Raw genomic sequence first — 12,962 nt, 5'->3', positions numbered from 1 at the left:
ACATGATAGAAATTTAGAAAAGTACAAAAGGGTTTTCAGTGAAAATCCTCCCTTTTCTCACAGTTCCCCAGACACTACTTTCCCTCCTCCATCAGAGACATTATTTTGCCATGCTGTGGATTCTTCCAGAGAAATTACCTACACTCCAACATATCTGTATCACAATTTACAGATGAATCTGTCTCACTAATTTGAAATATCACTTTTATGCAACAGTAAATCCTTATATGTACTTTTGTATTACTCTCTTAAAATTGTCCATGCTTTTTTCCCTGTCTTTTATATTTGACATTTCTCTAGAGTCCTTTTATCTTATTTTTGATTTCTAAAACTTTCATTGTTTTCTCATTTGTTTCCCTTAAGGCATTATCCATTTTGTTCATTCACTCTTGTATTATATTTAATTAGTCTTCATTTCTGAAATTTTTAAATGTATTTTTAATTCTGTACTGAGTTCCATCATCTCATTTTATTCTGATTTATGCTTCCTTTCATTATTTTTAAGTTATGGTAAAATATTCATAACACACAATTTTCCATTTTAACCCTTCTTAAGTATACAATTCAGTCACAGTAAGTACATTCATGATATCACGCAACCATCACTACCATCTAAACTTAAGTAATTACATCAAAAGACTGAGCAGCACTTCAGAAAGGTAGATGGAGCAGGACATGGTTTTAAAATTTCCAAACCCTGTCACGAAAATAGACGAACCCATACTAAACATTCATGGGTAGCTTTTACAGGCATTTATCATTTCCAGAACATTTTCTTCAATCCAAACAGAAATTCTGCGCCCTTTATATTATAATGTCCCACCATGTTCTTTCAACTTCTGCGTTGTTTTACTGAATGTCTTTTAGCTCATTTTGAAATAGCAGGTTACTGTTTTGTGGGCCCATCTATTCTGACTCGTTTCTTTTGCAGATGAGATACTATTCTGCTCTTTATTCTTCTTTTTCCATACTACCTTTGTATGGGATTTTATCTCAATCCTTTTCTGTTATTTATATTTTAGGTAAAATTAGTTTTAATGTCCTTAGAAAAGATGAGGTTGAAGACCTCTTTTTTAACTTACAAAATTTTTCTGTATTTATTTTAATGTAGTCTTCAGAAACATGGGGCTTGCTATCTGAGGTTTACTGGCTCTGTTTCCCCTCCCCAACTTCATCAGGACATCTTCCCTCTGTGTCTATAGTTCCTCTGTGCACTGTCTCCTCCGTGTGGGCTACATCCAGGAAAGACACTCCGGTGCTCAGTGTCAACATATATAGGGTCTAGACCGCTCTAGTCCTTCATACTCTTTCGCCAGCCCCTTGTACTTGCTCACTTTGGGCTTGGGCAAAACCCCTCTCAGTCTCAGCTGCTCTTCTCACACAGGCCTTCAGTGCTTTCTTGTGGCTACTGTAGGTGCTTTGAAGGCCTCCTGCCATCACGTCCCACAGATGCTTCCTACTGTCTGTCACTTCTCTTGGTGCAGATGCTGAGGCCTGGCAGGTGTGTGTATCCTGCACCCTCTTATGTTGGGGTTTCTAGTTTTGTGGTAAATGCTACCCATGGGTATCTTGTTTGGGTTGACCTATTTCCAGGAAAGGGTTTGAGGATATTCAATCACTGTGTTGCAGAGCCTATTTTTCTTAAATTCTGCTCCATCCTTTTACATATATTTTTAAATTGGGGACCCTGTAATTTTCAGTTCCCCAAAACAGAGTCCCATTTGCCCTGCCCTCATAGGACTTTGGGTCAGACAAGTATTTCTGTCTCCCCTCTCTTATTGCATAGCACCTCATGTCTACATTTGTTCACACCACATTTTGAATAAGAAGGCAAAACACAACGACCTGAACGTCTCCTGAGTAGAGCTACATTTGTCCACCAGGAGATGTGGAATAAGCCTGTGGGCTGGTGGAGAGTCTGTAGGCAGTCTCTAGTCATGATCCTGTATCTTTTGCTTCCCTTTTTCCTTCCCTTTTTATCTTCTTTTCTAAAAGTGTACTAAACAGAATGCCCCATCTGCCCTACTTGTAAGAGACAATAGCAACAACAATAACAACAAAAAAACCCCCTACTTCCGGCCATAGACAGACAGGCTGAGTCTCCCTCCATAACTAAGAAGGAATACAACTACCTCAAAACTAGAAACAACCAGAAGTTCGAGGAAATCAAACTACATGGAAGTCCAGCAAACAAAGATATAAAGAAGAAATACTCATGCAGACAGGTAGCGGGGCGGAGCCAGGGCGGAGAGGACGCAGTGTGGTAGCGGCAGCAGGGGCGGCAGCAGCAGAAAGTGCAGTCACATGTTTTAAAAAGTCAGGAGCGTTCCCAGCCCCTCACCGGACCTCTCATCTCACAGTTCCAGCACTGGGGAAAATCAAGCCTCATTGCTTCTGACTGTGCACAGCAGTTGGGGTTGGGGCGGAGGAAGAAACTGCAAGTCTCTCAGGAGAGTCCGCTTGTGTAAAGGGCCCCCACAGTCCTAGAACGTCCGCAGACCCACCCACTCTGGGAACGACGGCCAGGGCAGTAGCTAGAGGGGCGCCAGTCGGGTGCAGTAGTGAGAGAGGTGACTGGAAAAGGGGCGAGTGCTGGGAAGGCGGCATTGTTCCCCCTCGGACCCCATACAGCACCACAACATGGTGAAACAGGTCGCCCTGTACTGACAAATCCCTAAGGCTCCGCCCTTTACAACGTAACAGGAGTGACAGCTCTACCTGGGACACAGAGGCAAACAAACACAGGAGCCTGTCAGAATGAGGAGACAGAGAAGTGTGGCCCAAAACGGGGAACAGATCAAGATTCCAGTGGGAGAACTAAGCGACGAGGAGATAGCCAACCTAACAGATGAGGAGATAAACCACCTAAGAGATGAAGAATTCAAAACACTGGTGATAAAGATGCTCACAAGCTTGACAGATATGATTGAGTATGGCAAACACAGAAGAGAAGAAATGAAGGCTATGCTAAGTGAAACGAAGGAAAATCCACACAAAACCAACGGTGAAGGGAAGGAAACTGGGGTTCAAATCAATGATTTGGACCATAAGGAAGAACAAAACAGTCAACCGGTGCAGAATGAGGAAGCAAGAATTGAAAAAAATGAGGATAACTTCCCAAATTTTGCAAAGGAGATGGATATACAGGTCTGAGAAGCACGGAGGGTCCCAGGCGAGCTGGACCCAGAGGGCACCACACCAGGACACATCATGATTTAGATGCCAAAGGTGAAAGATAAAGAGAGGGTCCTGGGGGCAGCAAGAGAGAGGTGGGGAATTGTCTACAGTGGGGTGCCTATAGGACTATCAGCTAATTTCTCAGAGGACACTTTGCAGGCAGGAAGGGACTGGCAAGCAGTAGTTAATGTGATGAAAGGCAACCTGCACAGGACTCCTCTATCCATCAAAGCTGTCATTCGGAATGGAAGGGCAGAAGAAGTGCTTCCCGGACAAGGTAAAGCTAAAGGAGTTCATCATCACCAAGCCATTATTATATGAAATGTCAAAGGGACTTACTTAACAAAAATAAGTTCAAAACTATGAACACTAAAATGACAACAAACTCACAATTATCAACAACTGAATCTAAAATATAAAAACAAAATCCAACGAAGCAAACCACAATAGGATAGAATCACAGGTATGGGGATTATTTGGAGGGTTATAAGCTGGGAGGGGGGCGGGGGATGGTGAAATGGTGCAGAAATTAAGAAGCATGATCGGTTGGTACAAAATAAACAGGGGGAAATTAAGAATAATATAGGAAACGGTGAAGCCAAAGAACTTATATGCACGACCCATGAATATGAACTAAGGGGGATGGGATTGCTGGAGGAAGCGGGTACTGGGCAGAGGGGAGCAAAGGGGAAAAAGATTGTAACTACTGTAACAATATAATCAATAAAATATACTTAAAAAAAAAAAAAAACCTTGTCCCTGCACCTGCAGTTTTCTTCATTCTCACTTCATGGTAAAGCAACTTCCCAGTTGCTCATTCCAACAACCCACGAGAACATCAACAAATTTCATCTACTCTACTGTGACAGGCAAGTGGAGAAAGATCCCAGTAAGCTGTGCTCAACAGAAAAGCAAAAACATAAGTAGCCATGCAAGTCTTCCCAGATATTCCAGGCTTTAAATGTCATATTCTATTCTGTTCATTAAGCAACCTTCATTATCTATAAAAGTTTTCAAGTTTTCTGAATAATTCTACACAGTTGATAACAATTACCCTGTCAGGTAGGTTACCCAGCATTCTGATTCATCAGTCTCTTGCCCAACCGACAATCAATCCCTAAAAGTTTATCCACTCCTGTGTTAGATGGTATATATGACAATTCAGTGAAAGGAAGTTGGTCAAACCTCACAACAGACTGCCAAAGAAAGTAATGCCTAATCACAAAATACCACAACTAATTGCAAATAGTGATTAGGTTCCAAAGAGATTGTCTCCTAGGTAAATTTCAATAGAAATCTTGAAGAGTTAGGGAAAAAAAGAAAGCTTAATGATTGGGTCAAAATAGAACATGACTAAAAATTTTTGTACAACACACATTCATATCATAAGTCTAGTCAAAAGGAAATACATAGAAAAGATAGAATTTTTTAAAATTATGTACATGGGATGTTCTTTATTACTTTATCAGTTCTAAATTAACATCTTCCTTTAAGAAAATTTAAGAAAGGAACAACAAATCATTTCCTTCACTATTGCAAATACCGCATATTTGACAGCAAAGAGTTAAATATTAATATGATTTTTTCCTTAAGTTTGAACTTAAGGGAGAAAAAATAGATTATAAACCTCATTTGACCTGATCTTATAAAAAGTCACTCCAACTGTCTTCAGTCCTTCTGTCTCCAGATAGATTTCCAGGATAGGTTTGTGTCACTCAGTCCATCCATAATAGGTTGGATAGGATAATCCATAGTAACCGCCAGGACGCCAACTTTTATTCTGGACTACTTGATTTGCACTTGGCTGTACATTCCAAGAATACCTTCTTAGTGAATAGTCCTCTCCAGAGGGACCAGGAGGAGGAGGGCTATGGCATCTCTGGTAAAAGTTTTGATTCTGTGAAAAGTTTCTTAAATAAAACAAAAGTAATAAACTCTTATTAGTTTTAAAAAAATATATAATAAGCTTTGTAAATGATACAGATACTCTGGTTCTGTTTTCTACCCGTATAACCTTAGCAGATAAATTACTTTATCTTCAGATGTCTTAGTACTTTATAAAATGGTAGAAAATAACACCTTCCACCTTCATGAGTTGTTCTCAAGGTAAATTAAGACAATACAATTAAATGACCTACCATAATGTCTCAGCACACACAATAGATCCCTAGGAGCCTTCCCACCTTTCCCTATAGAGATAAATGCCCGTCCTATTCTAATCAGATACTTTCTTTTCAAGTCTGGCAGGTTGAGACAGAACAAGTTATTTATTTCTGAAAACATAAAGCTGCTTTCATTTTATAAATACATACATATATAAATTAATTATAAAGTGAAGAAATTCTAACCATGGTACATGCAACAAAACTGGAAAATTAAGATTTAAAGCAAGATCAGTAAATCTAATATAATCATACAGAAGAAAATTTGAAATCCGAGAAAAAAATAACCCTCTGCCTCCCTAACTCTCAATCCTGCCTAATCTAATTCAACTGGTTAATATTTCCTTTTTGGTATTTTACCCCCTAGCATCTTAAAAAAAAAAAAACTGTTAGATCATATCAGATTATTTTTACTTACCGTAAATGAGCTGTCATGTTCCACAGCCTCATAAAATGTCACGGTATGGACATAATTTACCTAGCTATTCTTCACTGTTAGAAATATAAGCTGCTATCTACTTTTTCACTACTATAAATAATGTTGGAACTAACACCTCAAAACATACACTTCTGTACCCTGAGTACCTAGCCGAGTGTCTGATATGTAGCAGGGAGGCTTGAGAAATGTGCTGAATGATTAAATGAATATAACTTTTCCCATATTTTATATTTCCTTAGTCTCAATGTGGAATTAACAGGTATGAACATTTTTTAATGGCTATTAAAGTTATGTTTCCAAAGGACCATACCAATTTTCAGTGCCATTGGCAATACAAGCAACATTTTAAAAAAAGGTTTACATCTTCTAAAAATGCTAAAATCTTTTTGAAAGTGTTTATAATGTGAAGTATTTTTTTTAGTTCATGTAATAGTCAACAATCCCTATGAAATAGGTATTATTAAAATTGCCATCTGATTGACGAAAAAGTAGAAATTTAGAAATCTTACCCAAGATCACACAGCAAGTGAAGGGAGAGCCAGAATGCAAATCTAGGTCCAGCCTGACAACCACTACACTGGACTGCTTTATCACAAACTGTTGTTAACTTCACAGGCAAAGAATAGAACCTTGCTATTTTAACTGTACTGAGATTTTTTCAATTTCCCAAGTGAAAATACTTTTGTGATTTATTTGTTCAAGTCCTTTGCAAATTTCTCTACTGGAATTTTTACTATTTTCCCTATAATTTATACTTACTCTTTAAATAACACTCTTTCTTATTCTGAAAAATATACCACTTTTAACATAGCCAAAGAATGCAAGATTGCTTTTGGTAGTCACATCACATTGTTGGCTTAAACTAAGTTTAGAAGCAATGAAAATTTCTAAGGTGCTTTCCCAGTCACCTCTGAAAAGTCACATATTTCCCATCCTACACTTGACTTTTCAGCCCTAAGTGCAAAATATGAAGAAACGATACCTCTCGGTTGACACTGACCAGCAGGAAAATGTCAATTCCTCACCATTATCATAATGTGTTTGCACTAATTTATAATACTATTCATTTCTATTTCAGTTCTAGAAAAAAAAAAGAAAGCAGAGATACCTTACAGACTGCTGCAAGTCTTGGGTCTGCATGTGGAAACGCTAAGAAGGTGTTGGGTAACCTTGGGTCCAATGCATGTTATTCCTAGGTCCTTGGTTAACAGCCTTATTAGTGGTATGGACTGGTTCCATCATATATGTGGAATATTCAAAACCAGTTGATCTGTATACACAGGATCCCTGATTCCTTAAAGAGAATGTTTTTTACACATAATATTACTGGTTTCCAAATTTAGTAGCCAATTTACTGTCTATATTTTGGGCAATGACAATAACAATCCCATCCTCCCTCCGTTCCTACTTGTTTAGATTTCCCTGAGCAGGTAAACAAGCAACAGGAAGAATGGCTATGTACAACTTAAATAACATAAAAACAGATGTCCCTCACCACAAATTTTACATACAAAATGCAACTTACTTCCTGATGGGACCATTCTGAAGGTCTTCAATGTAGTTTTGTCCTTCTATGCAATGTCCCCGGCATCTATTGAATACTAAGGAGTGGAAGAACTATTACAAATAACTGTAGAGAAAGCAGACCAGAGCTGAAATCCATTGACTAATTAATCAGGCTGTTATATCTCAATATTTCCAAGATACATCTCTGTATAAACTTTTTGCAAAAGATTATCTTAGGCCACAAGAAATAAATTACAAGCTTTTCTTGTTTTCTAAAATTTGAGAAATTCAACTACAATTACACCTTCCACTTTCATAAAAAGGGAAAAGCAGTGATAACCCTCATACTTATATTCAATTGCATCATCTGGTCTCATGTCTTCTACGTCAATCAAATATCTAACAAAACAATATAAAAATCAAGTTTTTGCAGAAAAGGTCCAATTTCACTTACAAAAATAGATACAAAAATCCTAAGAAAATATCAGCACATCTAATCCAATAATTATTGAAGAATGATACACCATGATCACAAAAAGGCTTTATTCTAAGGATGCAAGGATGAGCCAACTTTAGAAAATCTATTAATAAAATTATTTACATTAGTACAACAATTTAATTAACAAAAGAGTAGAAAATACAGACCCAACTTGGGCAGATGTTAAAAAGATATCTGACAAAATAAAGTAATTTTTTAACCAAAATATGACAGACTATTTATCAGAAATCAACAAATAGCAAAAGACAAATTAGGGAAAATATTAATATCATATCTAAAAAATAATATTTAACCAACTGCATGGGCCAGAAACTTACAAGTCACCATCCCTGCCAGCCACTTCCTCCTTACCCTCATTTTTAACCCACCACCAATCCTAACAATTATATCACCTACATATTTCTAGAATATGTCCACATCCTCCCACCAAAATGACCACCAAATGCTGCAGCAAGCCACCATTATGCCTCAACTTGCCTAACCTGTCTACTTGCTTCCACCCTGTGTCCTTGCAATACAGACTGATTATGTTCTACACTAACCCTCAGTGAAAAGAGCTCAATGGTTTTCTATCACTCTTAAGATGAAGTCTAAAACCTTAAACACAGGCCTGCACAATCTAGTTTTATTTTAATGCCGTACTTCCTCCATGGCCCAGGCTCCCTTATCAGGTCTTCCAACACAGCATATGCTTTCCTGTTAAAGGGCCTTTATTGTTCCTTATGCCCAGAATTTTCTCTCCCATGTCCCTACCTTGTTAACACCCATTATTCCTTCAGATATCAGGTCAAATCTCCCCACAAAAACCTCCCTACTCTCCATGATGAGTCAAATCCTCCCTAATATGCTCTCTTAATACCATGTCCCTCTCCTTCTTGGAATTTGTCAAAGTTGTAATTTTATATGCATGTGTGTGAGCTATTCCCTCTCTAGATTGTTAGGATCCACAAAGGGCAGGTCAAGTCTCTTTACTCAGAAAGTCTCACAAGTCTTTTGGCTTAGCACCCAGCACAGTGCTCACACATAACAGATGCTAAACAAGTATGTTCTGAATAAACAAACATAAATCAGTACACTGTGGCAACATCCACAAAAAAGCACAAGGGCATAAACTTTTTGATTCAGAAATTCCATTTTTAGTGAAATGATCCCTGAGACAACTGCATATATATTCAAAGATGTACATAGAGGAATGTTTATTATTTCAACATTTTATAGTATCAGTCTTCTACTCTTTATGTTCATCAGTAAGCAAAGGAACAATGCAGCCTTTAAAAAGAATGAGGTCTCTAAATGCTTTCATAGGATGATGTCCACCATGTATTAAATTGTAAAACAGCCTGTCTAAATATCATATCATTAAATTACATGTACATGCTTATATTTGCATTTTTAAAGTCTGAAAAATATGTAGTAAATTATTACTGGTAGTAATCTCTGGGTGGGGGGCAAGACTGCTTTCTGCTCCACACACTTCTATACTGATTGCATTTTTGCAACTAATTTATATTACTACTTAAAACAACTTAGGCATGGTCTGCATCTTGGGGTTGGCAACTCACCTGCAGATGAGGTAGCCAGTCCTGTTTAAACCATGGGTACAGTGGACACCAATAAGTCTGTCTATAAAACAGGGAATGTACAGTTAAATAAATAAATACCCTAAAAACAAATCATCCAGTTTTCTGAAGAGTAACATTTATTAGTTACGTAACAACACTACCACTACCTGAAAATAAATAACACTTGCAGAGAAGTGTGTGTGTGTGTGTTTTATTAACATACTATAAAGAATGATCTAACATAGAATCAAAATTCATTGTCTCTGGGAAATTTTGCACAGTTCCCAATGAGATGCAATAAAGCAAAATGGTGAAGGCCTGGTCAAGTACAGTAAAACTCCACTGAGACAAACTCATTTGTCTTAACATAGAATGCTCATCAGTAACTGATTTAATTACAGAAAAATGGAGTTAAAGAAAAACAGGCTATAAGAAGTATGAAATTTCTTTCTGAGTGAAACAAATGGAATACCTTCACTGTTAAAACGGATTATTAGAAAGGGCAGTTTCTGAAGTACTCCTACGTTCTCAAGGCACTTCCATGCCTTCCCTCATTTGCTGCTCCTAACCCACCATAGATCTATGTGCCCAGTGAAGTACAATGAAAACGCAAGACCTGGAGATGTAAGCCTGGGCTACACAGTGGGCAAAGAGAACAAAGACAAGAATCGTGTCTAAGATTTTTCCAACTATGCCACAGCTTTTCTCAGTCCATTGTTTAAAAAATTCCACGAGAAAGTAAATAAAAAACAGCAATGTGTAATTGATCTCTGCAAAAGGTATGCCTGTGACTAGGTGCTGTCTAGTGGGAAGGTGCTCATCATTTCCTACCTGGACTACTACCTCCCTACTTCTCATCTCTTCTATTTCAATTGATCCTCCATATGGAAGATGCTCTTTCTGAAATACACACTTGGCTGGGTTGTTCCCTTGCTTAAAAATCTTCATTTTGCATAGAATACAGCCCAAACATTTAGGAAAGCATTTAGAACTCCTAATAAAAGGATGTCACTCTGTCTCTCTAACTGAACTGTGAATCCGCAATGATCTGAACTGTAACTTAAAAGGACCCACATGGTCCACCTCCCTCCTACCCCACACCAACCTCTCTGATCCCACTTTCTATGGCTCTGACCTCAGTCGCTCTCCTCACACCAGCTACACTGGCCTCCTCAGACATGCTGATAGTCATGACAGCTGCGCCTCAGGGACTTAACACGTACTATTCTCTCTGCTTTAGAATACTACCCACCCTGTCTTCCCCAGATATCCAATGGCTTGTTCCTCGCTTCCATTAAGGCACTGCTAAATGATATCTTAACAGAGTAGCCTTTCCTCATCACCCACCACATCCTCTCACTTCTTTATTATTTTGTTATTCTACAAGCACTTATCACCACCTGGCATTTCATACATTCACTTATTTCTCTCTCCCCCCACTAGAATGTGAAGAATATAAGGGCAAGAACTTCTTCTGTTCCTACTTCCTAGATCACTGTCTTTACCTTCGAAGGTGTTACATATAAATATTTGCTGAACATGAACATAAGAATTATATCCCCTTTCACTCTACCCTCCAGTGGCACCAGAGGCCACTTCTCTATGACACAAATTAAAACCCTGTGCATTTTGCACTGCTTCCAACACTTGAGCTGTCCTTTCCTCGCTCTCGCCAAATCCTCTTCCCCCCTGCCCAGCTCAAACACTGACTTCTCAGAAAGGCCTTCCTCAATCCCTCTATATTCCCAGTGCACATAATTTATTTTTTATTATAATTAACTCAGTGACTTATAGTTATTGCATGTTTATCTTCCTAGTTAACTGTGAATTTCTAATAAACAAAGACTGCTACTCACCTCTAAATCCCTGTACCCTAACAATAAACCCAAAAGGCTCTTGAATATTGACTGAATTGATTTATTTTCTGAGTCTACCAGTTCTAAGGAGTAGAATATGTAGTGTCCTCCTCTTCGCCTGTGAGCCTGGTATCTGTGTGAGGGGTTTACAGCAGAGGTAGCCAAATGGATCATAAGCCAGGTCCTGAGACCGCTATGGCAAGGAGCACTGCAAGACACAGTGAAGTCAGCACAATGCAAGCAGGAGACCAACATGGAGTCAACCTATGCAACAGACTACACGTGGTGTAACATGTGAACAACCAGTACTTACAAACATGTTCTCATACACTCACATGGATCTTCTAGCCCTCATGGAAACAGATGGAACACCGTATAATAGTTCCACACAAAGGGCCCTGGAAGCCATGAGCAGGCCAGTACCTGTACCCTAACATTTTAAGAGGTAATGTTTCTGTGACTAGTTTACACAAATAAGATAATTTACCTCCTCTGTAGACTCGGTGATTATCACAGGCCAAGTCCAGCCTCTCAAGATTTAAAGTACAGGGTAGATCTGTGACCAGGGCTTAAGATAATTTACTAACTAGTGCCTCCATTAAGCAACGAGGTAACAGTTTGAAAATTTACATTAAAACCCACTGATTTCATCCCTCTCTTTCCTTCCATCTCCTATCTTCCCACATCTACCTCTAGTCTTTCTCCCCTACTCACTGTTTATTTATACTTATGTGTCACAGTTACTTAATAAAGTGTACACTCCTTAAGCTAAACCTAGAAACAAGACAAAAGGAACACTTTGTCCTGTGGGTGTGTGGCTTTACAAAAAAAGATTCCTCAGTCTTAAAATATGGCAAACATCATGATCCTCCTGATAGTTAAGATGCCAGAAAAAGGCAACCATTCTTTAAAATTCACAAGCTATGAAGATCTGTTTTCAAACAGAATTAGGTAGATCTTAGAGCAGGAACAAGAAAACACCAGTCTAGTTTAGTTCTTCCTGTCTGAAAACTAAAAATAAGAGGTGGTCGTGACCTTCCCTTACTTGTACCCAAAGTGGAAAAACAGCAGTGAAGATGCAACTTCACTGGTCCGCTCCATTTTGTTCTGCTTCTACGGGTTTGTCTCACTCCAAACCTCTGCTTTCTGCTTTCTTTTTCCACTCCAAAATGCTGAGATTCTAAGCTTTTCTTCCACCCACCAATCACCTCTTAACCAATAAATAAGACAAAAGAACATTTTTATTTTATTACATTTTCCCCATTCAAATATTTAAAAAAGATGAGCTAGTTCAGCTCCTATTTCTCACTAAACTCACTTCCCAAACTAAATTGCTTATTTGTAACCATAAAAGGACACCTTACTCTATTACCACCATCTGATATGCCCACATTATCAAATACAACAGGCCTAATGTAGGAACTATTAAAAATATTTAAAATTTCCCACCACACTCAAAATGCAAACCAAAGTTCAGGTAAGAAAAAGAACAACTTACCGTTATCTTTATTTTCTTTTAAAAAATCCATTAACAGCACATTTAAATTTAAAAATAGTGTCATCATCAGGCACCTGATGCCCAGTCGTATAAATTTTTAAGTAAGGAATAGTTTCTGGTAAGTCCTATAAGGCAAAATCATGAAAACATATATTATTTCATTTGCAGGGAAAGAATTAAAATTTAATTCGAAGAGCCAGAATATAAACCAAGAGGTTAGAATAAACTCAGTATGTCAGTAATTCTGATGAGAGCCATTTTTT

The 12,962-nt window shown here is 38.1% G+C and overlaps 1 protein-coding gene across 1 annotated transcript in view; it reads right to left on the bottom strand.

The window, feature by feature from the left end:
* Positions 1 to 4,613: 4,613 nt before the first annotated feature.
* The window catches only part of LOC150006220 (RNA/RNP complex-1-interacting phosphatase-like), a 31,663-nt gene continuing 23,314 nt past the window's right edge, over positions 4,614 to 12,962 (bottom strand). The window contains 7 exon segments of the mRNA XM_090280127.1: positions 4,614 to 5,087; positions 6,887 to 7,072; positions 7,304 to 7,379; positions 7,625 to 7,683; positions 9,346 to 9,406; positions 12,700 to 12,724; positions 12,726 to 12,824. Of these exon segments, the coding sequence (XP_090136253.1) occupies positions 4,889 to 5,087; positions 6,887 to 7,072; positions 7,304 to 7,379; positions 7,625 to 7,683; positions 9,346 to 9,406; positions 12,700 to 12,724; positions 12,726 to 12,824 (705 nt within the window). The 3' untranslated portion in view covers positions 4,614 to 4,888.

The sequence above is a fragment of the Furipterus horrens genome, unplaced genomic scaffold (genome assembly GCF_987537825.1).
Source record: "Furipterus horrens unplaced genomic scaffold, mFurHor1.1.pri manual_scaffold_6, whole genome shotgun sequence".
Taxonomy (NCBI): Eukaryota; Metazoa; Chordata; class Mammalia; order Chiroptera; family Furipteridae; genus Furipterus; species Furipterus horrens.
This window is presented reverse-complemented; position numbering and strand designations above follow the sequence as displayed.